The 10,304-nt window shown below is 39.2% G+C and overlaps 1 protein-coding gene across 1 annotated transcript; it reads left to right on the plus strand.

Moving 5' to 3' along the window:
* The first annotated feature begins 3,643 nt into the window (after positions 1–3,643).
* Positions 3,644–9,906, plus strand: LOC103720402 (transcription factor RF2b-like). The gene is made up of 4 exons (XM_008810086.5): positions 3,644–4,361; positions 7,636–7,768; positions 8,419–8,503; positions 9,233–9,906. Exons 1-4 carry the CDS (start codon positions 3,748–3,750, stop codon positions 9,586–9,588), a joined length of 1,188 nt encoding a protein of 395 aa, XP_008808308.4. The 5' UTR covers positions 3,644–3,747; the 3' UTR covers positions 9,589–9,906.
* The last annotated feature ends 398 nt before the right edge of the window (positions 9,907–10,304 follow it).

Consider the following 10,304-nt stretch of genomic DNA (forward strand, 5'->3'; position numbering starts at 1 on the left):
AAAAGGGGTCATCCCTTCTCTTGTAAGGCGCCTTTTGGACAAAACTGTAATGGTAACGCACGATGCGCCCAAGGGGCTAGCACCTACGCAGACCCCCAAGGGTAGTGCACGACACGTCCAAAGCGGACAATACCTTGCACTGGAATGCAGTCACTTTTCTGCTCTAACAAATGGTGCTAGAGGAAGAGCTCCCCCGAAACTTTCCCGCATGAATCTTTCATGCTAGGGGGGCTAGTGTTGGGGGGGCGGAGGAGAGTTCGGAACTTTAGTCTCACATCGGAAGAGTAACGGAAATGATTGTACCTTATAAGGAGAGGCCACTCCTTCTCTCGCATGGTACCTTTGGGACAAAACCGTGAGAGTAGCGCACGACGCGCCCAAGGGGCTAACACCTACGCAGACCCCCATGGATAGCACGCAATCACTTTTTCGCTCTAACACATCTCATCATTCCCATATGAGATGGTCCTATTGCAGTGTTCAGCACCAAAATTTTGCATGACTCCCAATGCATCTAGGTATTTAGGCTGAACAAGCTGGGATCATCAGAAAGCATGATGTATATAACTAGATCATCGGGAGTAATGTCAATTTGATTAAAGTCTAAATTATTCGATGTAATTACTTTGCTATTCCTTCTATATGCGAATGTTGGTTTCCATCATTGACTTGGATAAGCTGAGTTAAATGAGTTGTCTGCCCTCTGAGCTAAATCAAGCCATGCTTTAATTGTGTTAAGTCCAATTTCGTACCACAGGTGATAGGTCGAATCATGTTCGCATGACTATAATTCAACTGAACCAATTTAGAGACAGCTGCATTCCATCTATATATATTCCACTGATTGGTATTGTTGGGAAAAAAAAAAAAAAAGCAAAGAAGCAAATACGACACTAGTTATAAAGGCCACATTAACTATCACTTGCAGTGTCACTTCCAATGTGGGAGAAGGCTTGGCAAGAAGGTCAGGGTTTTAAACTGAGACCCTATCCATCAAAACCTTCATGCCTCTCCATCAAACTAACTCTGCTCAACTGCATACAGGAGCATGTCAGAAATCTCTCTCTCTCTCTGTGGGTGGGTGGGTGGGTGGGTGGGTGGGTGTGTTCGTATGTCTGCATCTGTGACTGTATGTGTCTGCGTGTAAGTTCAGTGCAAGTATTTACTATTGGATAGACTCCTAGATCATTAATCTAGAAAAAAGGCCGACCCTGTTCTACTATGTCTCATATATGGCAAAAGGAAATCCGTGGGCTTTACTTAGACCCAAGTTTATTATATCCAAATTCTAAGGTGTTTCTCAATTGTGGTATAGGTGTTGAGAGGGATAGCCTTCCATTATATCTGCGGAATAGATTTTTTTTTTAATATATTTAATTGAGAAATAAGTCCAGGAAATAGTGGAGAGAATAAGCTGTATTTTAATGTGCATTCAACTTGGTGATAGTTTGGATGTTATGGTAAAGACAAAATTACTTTCTTATTTTTTAAAAAATATTTATAGGATGGATAAAGACAAAATAATAATTGAAGAGAATATTGACCAGCATATTTCGGAGAATAATTCCACTAGTTTAGTGGAATAGCCCTGGGAATGTCCCTGTCACTACTCCTTGTTTCACGAGATTTTTTTTTTTACTAAAATATTTTTTAAAAAAAGATAATTCTTGAAAATATGATGCTTCGAAAAATAATTTTGATATGCTTGATTGAATTATAGAAAATGGCATATTTCAAAATAGTTTATGTTTGGTTAAGCATTTACTTTCCTAATAAAGTTATATGAAATATCTATTATATTTTTAATAAAAAAAATTATTCATGAATTTTGATGGTTTAAGAGTACTTTTAGAAAAAAAAATGTCTCTAATTTCCAACCAGTCAGAAAGTAGCTTTTCTATGTCCTTTATGAATTTTTCTTTTCTACGAAATATGAAAATTTTATTCTTATATAAATGCTATTTTTTTATCTTTCTTCTTTGAAAATTCTAACCAAACGAAAGATATTTTTTTATTTTTTTGTTGACCATATTTTTCTTTTTTTTTGGGTTGATTGTGTCAGACTAGCCTGCTAAAGACTGGCCTCCAGTCTGAGGAAAAGATAATCAACATTCAAAGCATAAGGAATCCTCCAAATGTCTGGAGGTATGCACAATTAGAAGCCATGGAGATGATAGCAAGATGATTAAATTTAGGAAAATTTCGAATAAAGTCCTAGATTTGAACCCTTGAACGAGATTAGAAGCTTTGTCATTAAATTTTACTTCCAGCTATCAACCGGCCCTTCTCCCATCTCCTAGATTTATTTGAACAGTCAACAATGGGAATTCTCTCTCTTGGGATCTGTTTGAATAATTAGGTTAAAAATTCTATAGAATTCATGGATTGAGCCAATACAACCAACAAGATCACAGAATTGTAGGCTAGACGGGGCTTATATTCATAACTACCCATAAATAGTTTTAGAATTTATGGATTAAGCTAATACAATTAATAAGATTACAGAATTGCAGGCTGGGCTAGGCTTATATTCGTAACTATTCAGAAATAGTTTTAGAGTGGGCCACCTCGAATCCCATAAGGATAAAAAAAAACTTAACATGTCTTTTTTTTCTTCTCTCTATAAGATTCGGACCGGTCTACTCCAAAACTATTCTTGGGTATTTATGAATATGGGCTAACCCAGCAATTTGTACTGACCTAACAAGCAACTGCAACATAGGCTCAAATGCAAGAAATCACCCTAGGCAATTTCATGTGCTAATTCATCAGTCCGAGAACTCTACTATTGAATTTCTTATTTAGGCAAGAACCATGCAATTGGTCAATTTCGCTTCTCTTTCAAAAACATGATTTCTTGTTTCCTATGATTTATATGATGATTTAGAACACAACAAAAGGCACCCATCATAAATCTAGGATGGAAGCTTCCATAACTTTATTAATAGCACAGCTTGTCACAAAAAACTCAAAGAAAGCCACAATAGAGAATGTTATTCGGTTGATGAAAATGCATGCACCGTATAATTAGTTTCATAACAATAACATAAGCAATGGTCCATCATAGGAGGCTTCCATCATTAAAGAAAACAAAAATGAAAGCATTAGAAGCAAATGGAAGGATCAACATAGATAAGAAAAGAAGACCAGAGACAACACTCCCAACGGGCAAAGAATGCATCCTTGACATTCCAATGAAATGTCTAATATATTAATTATGCTTTAGAATTTTTCTGAATTCTGTCACCATTTTAGGGCACCCAAATAGGAGGCGAATCATTTCATGTGTCTGAAAGAAGAGAACCAACCGCACGGCGAATTTTGTCCGAAATCTCCCTACGTGCGCGGCCACTTTTCGAACTTGGGTATCCACGTGCACCACACGTGACCTTTCGATGGATTCGTTCACGTGGCCTACAGGCCCAGCATCCAGTACTCTCGGCCCCTATCACGTGGCCATATATTTTTTTTTTATATAGAAAAAAATGCGTCCCCGCTGCCGCCTGAACTCACAAATCGCGTCCCCTTGCCGTTGGCTACACCAGTCACCAACTTGGGTTCCGATTTGGGGCTTTTCCAGCTGGTCTCCCTAATCGCCCGCCCGGATCTAAATCACGACTCCACTTATGGCAACTGGCACAAAATGGGCCTTTCTAGAGGGCCCACAGTGTTCCCTCCCGGCCCTTGCCTTCTTCCTCCCTCTCTCTCTCTCGCTCTCTCTCTCTCCCCCTCCTTCTCGCCTTATGAATGCCCGCAAGAAGGCGCGAGATGCTGCCCAAATCCCAAGATCCGCCTCATCTCCCTAAGCCTAACCCTAGTCCTAATCTCAACCTCCCCTCCACCTTCCCTCCCAATGCGCCTGCGGTGGCCGCAGGGGCGGTGGCGATGTTCCAGAGCCCGGGCCCGGCGGCGTCGCCTCGCGGAGTGCACCACCGGCGGGCCCGATCTGAGCTGGCGTTCCGGATCCCGGAAGACCTCGACCTGAGCTCCGGGGACCCCCTGGTGGGCGGGAGCTTCGACGACATTGGGTCGGTGGACGACCTCTTCTGCACGTTCATGGACATCGAGAAGATTGGGTGCAGGATGGAGGGGAGCGGATCCGGGTCGGAGGGCGGGGTGTGCCGGGATCGGGCTACGGAGAGCTCCGAAGGAGGGGAGGATCGGAAGATCGGCAATGCCGCCGGAGCGGCGGCCGTGAGGTCCAAGCATCGGCACAGCAGCTCGATCGACGGGTCATCGATGATGTCATCGGGGACCACGAGGGGGGAGGGAGCGTTTGGGGAGGTGGTGGAGGCGAAGAAGGCCATGACGGCCGAGCAGCTGGCGGAGCTATCTGCCCTCGATCCGAAGCGGGCTAAAAGGTGCGTCCTTTTCTCAGTTTGTTTGCTAAAGTTCGAATTTTTCTCCTTCTGCAGTTGCAGATTATCAATTTGACTTTTGAGTGGTAATTGCTGTCCCAAAGATGAACGCAATTCCATATATCAGAGCCGGAATATGTGTTTTCCTGGCTACTTCAGTTTTTCAAATTCGGCCATAGTCTAACCACAAATCAGTTCATTTTGTTGTTTATTCATTTATTTATTATTTCTTTCGTATTTAGTTCATTCACCAGCTCCATTTGGCAAGCCATATGTACATTGTAAATTGATAGATCCATATAAAAAATAAGAAACCAAGATTGTGCAAAAGAAATACTTAAGATTAACATAAAAAATGCAGCTACTTTGCTGGACTAGATTACAAAATCATAATAGCTGGTTTTGCTCAGAAAGTTTAGATTATGAATGCGTGTTTTAATTAAGCTAAAACAAATTAGTGCTCTAGTAGTAACAATTAGTACTTCTTTAGGAAAGTGGGCAATTTATGTCCCTGTCCTTTTCAATTAGCGGTTGGCATTTAAGCTTACTAACTGGGCATGCACCTTTTATGGACTGCTCAACATCTGTTTAGATGGAAACCGAATTTTCTAAATGAATGACAAGATTGACTGGTTCAGGAACCAGTTTAAATGTTTAACCAGTGAGGTGGTACTCTGTGTGAAATTTAGTTTCAGTGAACTACTAAGAAATCAATAACTCAATTTTTCAAATGGTTAAACTACAACCTGCCACTAGTCTCTGGTTCTGGTTGGAGCAGTCCAATTGATCCATTTCATCTAGTTTTTATAGCATTTTGTGTTGGATGAGCTTAAACTATGTAGCTATAAGATAAGCTTCTCAACCTTCCAACTAGCCTTTTACATTTCAGTGTTGTCCTCGCATCTCAAAGATGCCTTGGCCATGATTTGGCACTGGTTGCCAATAGGTTGACATCATCTCAAGAGCCGAGCATAAGATCTCCAATAACTTGGTAAGTTTTTACCTTCATCCATATTGACCAACCTGATATAAATAAATTAAAGGACACCGTACATTTACCCAAGAAACTTCCCTGAATGGATATGAACTCAGTTTTTTAGTGCCATGCAGGGGGCATTGATGGTCAATTAGGGGCAAAGGTGCCAATTTTACCCTTGATGGCTTAGAAAAATCTGTGAGTTGAACATATTTTGGGAAGGTTTCGGGGGAGAGGAAGTATTTTTCTAATCTAAAACTTTTTTTTTGAAGCTATGGCTGAAATGTTAGTTCTTATACCTTTTTTTGGAAACTTTCTTAGGACTACACTGGAGATATGTCTGCATGAAAAAATAGAAACTGTCCAAAGAAGATACGATTATGACCACCCATTCGAAGCTAGACATTGACACTGCTTATTTTATGTTCATCTCGGAAGATATTATTAGTATTCATACTATTTTGGACCACTTCGAGTAAGAACCAACATCTAGGTATCCTATCTATATAAAGCATAACAGCCAAAACTGACATGTATTTAGTAAATGCATAGATGCATGTACTAATGCATTTATGTGTGTGTATGCATGTGCCTATGTCTGCAGCATTCATGCTCACATCCATGAAGTACCTTTTAGTTTCTTCCTAGTGGTGAAGTTTAGCCCTTTTTCTAATAATAAATGGTCTGGAGGTGCCTTCATGAAAACTCATAGTTTTATATTGGCTAGCTAGATAGGACTATCCTTCTTACAAGGTAATAAAAACAAATATGATGGGCTGTTTCTGGCATTAAATAGTGAAGTCTGTTTTTTTGTATAAGGATAATTCTAGCCTTTATATCTATAGTCTTTTAATGTTTGGTTTTTTCTTATAGTTCGATGTAATAGATATTTTTGTGGACTCATGCTTGGAGACTCTAGGAGTATTATTTACAGAAGTCATGCGTAGCTATGTTTTGCAAGAGGCCACCTGACTAATTTTGTCTGTTTGCTTGAAGCTATGACTTGAGAGGAAGACTTATTGTTAGCTGCTTGGTGAGCCAAGGTTCTTGCAATTATAACACTTTCAGCTCCTTTTCCTTCATGACTTAAAGGTTCCCCCACTGCATGTGGAAGAGTTTAGGGCTTCTTGCAGGTTCTTTTGTTTCCTTTTTTTTTTGTTTTGCATTTTTTATTTTTTTTACTTCAATACACCCATGGCCTCCTCATTCTGTTCCTTATCTTGTATATTATTTCTGTAACCCACCCTCCTCTCCACACCCCCCTTCCCTTTTTTTTTCCTTTGGGTCTAAGAGCTTCATTTTCGCAGTTTGTTGCTTCCACCTGATTCAATGATATATAAATCCTTGATCATGTGCTCCAATCTTTAGCAAAAATCGTCACAGCCTTTATTGGTCAAGAAATTTGGTTTCTTTTTTTGCTTGCAAACATATACTTTCTCATTCAAATCTTCCTAGCTTTGCTCGTAAGCCTTCTTTATTTTCTGCACTGGAGCTGTATCATATCATCATGTATGAGGAAGTATAGAACTGCACGGTACCTTTTTCCGGGATTTTCATCTTTCTTGATCTTGGTGTGCTCATTTTATAGTATTCCCTTGTTTCAAGTGATGAGATTTCATGGAGACTTAGGAATCCATAGCAAGAAATGACTCTTAAGGAGTTCTCTTATTGGATCATATGTGATGGTACAATTATGGTCATTCATGGCAGCATAGATACATGTTTATCATCTGACAGGTTTTCAAAGTTCATTTTGGTAATATAGAGGGGGCTGGAAATGGGGGAGTGTGATATACCTATATACATATGTATGTATGTAAACATGTAATTACTATATCTTTGTATACATTTCCTGGTTTCATGCATGTACATATGTGTTTAAGCTGTGAGAACAGAGTAACAGATGGTCCATCACATCATATCTGTGGAGACTGAAAGAAAGAGAATAAAATAATGTGATAAACTTATTAAAAATAAGCTGCTGAGGGATATTTTCAAATTGAGCACATCAATGTAACACATCTAAAATAAAAGGAAATTATATCATCGCTGTATTCTTGCCATAAGACATCACAATCGCTTGTTTTACCATGTGAAATTTCTATCATGTTGTGCTCTTAAAGATCTTTTATTTTGTGGCATCAATTTTTTTGACTCTGGAGTTTTGTATACCAAACATTCTATGCATTTCAAACTTAGATCAATGTTTGATTCCTGTACGTGTGATGGTAATTTTTATGATCGCGTATTTTAAATTGTTTTGAAGCTTTGACTGAATAATTTGGATATCATTATATGCAGAATTCTTGCTAACCGACAGTCAGCAGCTCGCTCAAAAGAACGAAAAGCTCGTTATATTTCAGAACTTGAGCGGAAAGTTCAGACCCTTCAAACTGAAGCTACGACTCTCTCTGCACAGCTCACTTTATTCCAGGTCCGTATCGTCCAATTTCTCATGGCAAATAATTGTTTAGGTTTAACTAGGTATTCTATGGATTTTGGTCTGCCGGATATGTATTTGATCTTGTTCTATAACTCATTGACATTTTAAGCAACTAATATTTTTTTTCACACAACCAGGATGTTTGAGAGTGTCATTCAGAGTTTTCCATGATTGGAGCTTGTATAGAGCATTTATGTATAGTGCATGATACATTTCCTACTGCCTCTCATTTATTTAGTCCAGTCTATCATCTGTCTAGCATTTACTATCATGATTTATACGCCAAAGTCATTTCTTCTGATCATGATGCGCATTTTATTATTTGGTTGGAACATAATTCATGTCCGGCACAATTTATTTTGTGATGATACACAATTATTCACAAAAAGTACTAATAATCATTTTGTAATTGTCATCCACAAGTTCTAAGCCTTGCTAATAAGTCCATCTCGGTAATCTGACATTCTTACACTACTGGCATAGATCAAAGTATCAATTTTTTTGCTGACATCAGCTTCCGAAAGGGACCTTTCCTTTGTCTCTGCTAAACTGATGCTTATTTGTTATTTTCAATTCTTCATATTCATTAGCATGATATTTAAAAAGCTAAGTATCCTCTCTGTGTTGCCTTTTCTTTCCAGAGAGACACAACAGGGTTGTCTGCAGAGAATGCAGAGCTTAAGATACGATTACAAGCTATGGAACAACAAGCTCAACTGCGTGATGGTTAGTATTGTTTGTTGATTTGGTTTTATTCAGGTAGTCTCGTTATAATACATTTCTTCATTTTACTAGCACTTTGCTTGTTATCTTTTCTATGTGATCAGGGAGGTAGCCATGCTACTTGCAGAGTCATGGTTATCTCTTCCCAACAGGAGTCAGAGAGATTAGAGAGTAACACTCACCACTGACTGCTGTCTTTTACTCACATCCGATCAACAAGTGAAAGCCAGCTGTAAATTTTCTCTGGCAAAAAATCAGGGGCTTCCACGCACCCTACCTGAGGCTAATCTATGTTGGTCGGATTGACATCTTGTTAGATGAAATTAAGCTTGGGCCTAAAAAATGTGGCTTTACGTGAATTTGGATCAAGCTTGGCTGGCTATTTGCGGCAAAGGTCTCTTAACTACACGTGACCTTGAAATAATATGTAAGGAAGAACTGCAGAAGAGGATAGTAATTTTAAGCTGCATGATGACCTCCTATAAGGTAGCCCGATTTAGTGTAAGCCTATCCTGTGTTCAAGTTAATCATCTTAAGAGTTTATGAAGACAGTAAAGCTTGTTTTAGCATCCTTCAGCATCATGGAGTAGAATGTCTCTGCATTTTTTTATGGTTGTTGCTTCTGGTATGCTGGAAATGGATGAATTCCTTGTCTTATTTCAACGATAACACTTCTCCCTGGGCCTTTCTCTCAACAAAGCCCATTGATGACTATTTTTGATCTCTCTGCAGCACTGAATGAGGCACTAAAGCAGGAAGTTGAGAGACTCAAGATAGCAACAGGTGAAATATCAAATCTTGGTGAGACATATAAGATGGGACCGCAACATGTGAGCTATAGCACTCCATTTTACATGCTTCCCCAACAACAAGAAGTCCACCACGATGGCATTCAATTTCAACCCCAATTCCAGCAATCTCAGCCCAATGTCTCAAATCACCAGTTTGCCCACCCCGCAGCCCTTCCAGATATGATGCAGCAAGATCCCCTCGGAAGACTACAGGGATTGGATATCAGTAAGGGTTCTCTTATCGTGAAATCAGAGAGTTCTTCGATTTCTGCTAGCGAAAGCAGCGGCACCTTCTAAGCAGGCCTACCCAACAAGCAACACATTTATTAGATTTTGGTCCATAGAGCTTTGCTGGCTCTATTTTTCATTACATTTTTTCAATTAATTGGAAATTGTTTGTTTTAAATCCAGGATTGTAAGCTTTCTTCCCCTTCTTAGTCAAACTCGCAAAATTTTTTTGGTGTGTTATTGATGAGTTCTGACATGTTCTGTTTGTTCGACATCATGTTATGCGCAAATGAGCATTGTATTTGTGCGAACAAGAGGGTTTGAGAGTTGTCCCCCACAAATTATGCATCTCTTTTTTTAAAAAAAAACATTATTTTGGTTCCTATTCTCTATAGTTTTTGCTGCACCCTGCTTGTTATGTTCCTTTTCTGCCATCTTTTTCCCCCTTATTTTTAGGATGAAGGACCAAAGTTCCAATACTTATATGACAAGCGTACAGCTGAGCTCCAAAATGTTCTTCAAATTCTGCTTGCATTCCTTGTTTTAGCTGCACAAGGCTGTTCTCTGTCCTGCTTCTGTTGGAACTTTAATTGAAAGCTTTTTCATTCTTTGCGGCTACACAGCTTGAAAAATCTCTTGATGATGCTCATTAACAATCGTTACTGTTGGATTTGTTATTTGTTTTACCATGAATGGAAAAGATTGATTCGTTGATTTAGACGATAGGCATGTAGAGTTAGGATGGAAGTTAATGCTTCTGAAAGGTGGGTTGCTCTTTTATCCCC

This window comes from Phoenix dactylifera, chromosome 17, assembly GCF_051530095.1.
Source record: "Phoenix dactylifera cultivar Ajwa chromosome 17, Ajwa_hap1_PhDact_Kaust_v1.1, whole genome shotgun sequence".
In the NCBI taxonomy this organism is placed as follows: domain Eukaryota; kingdom Viridiplantae; phylum Streptophyta; class Magnoliopsida; order Arecales; family Arecaceae; genus Phoenix; species Phoenix dactylifera.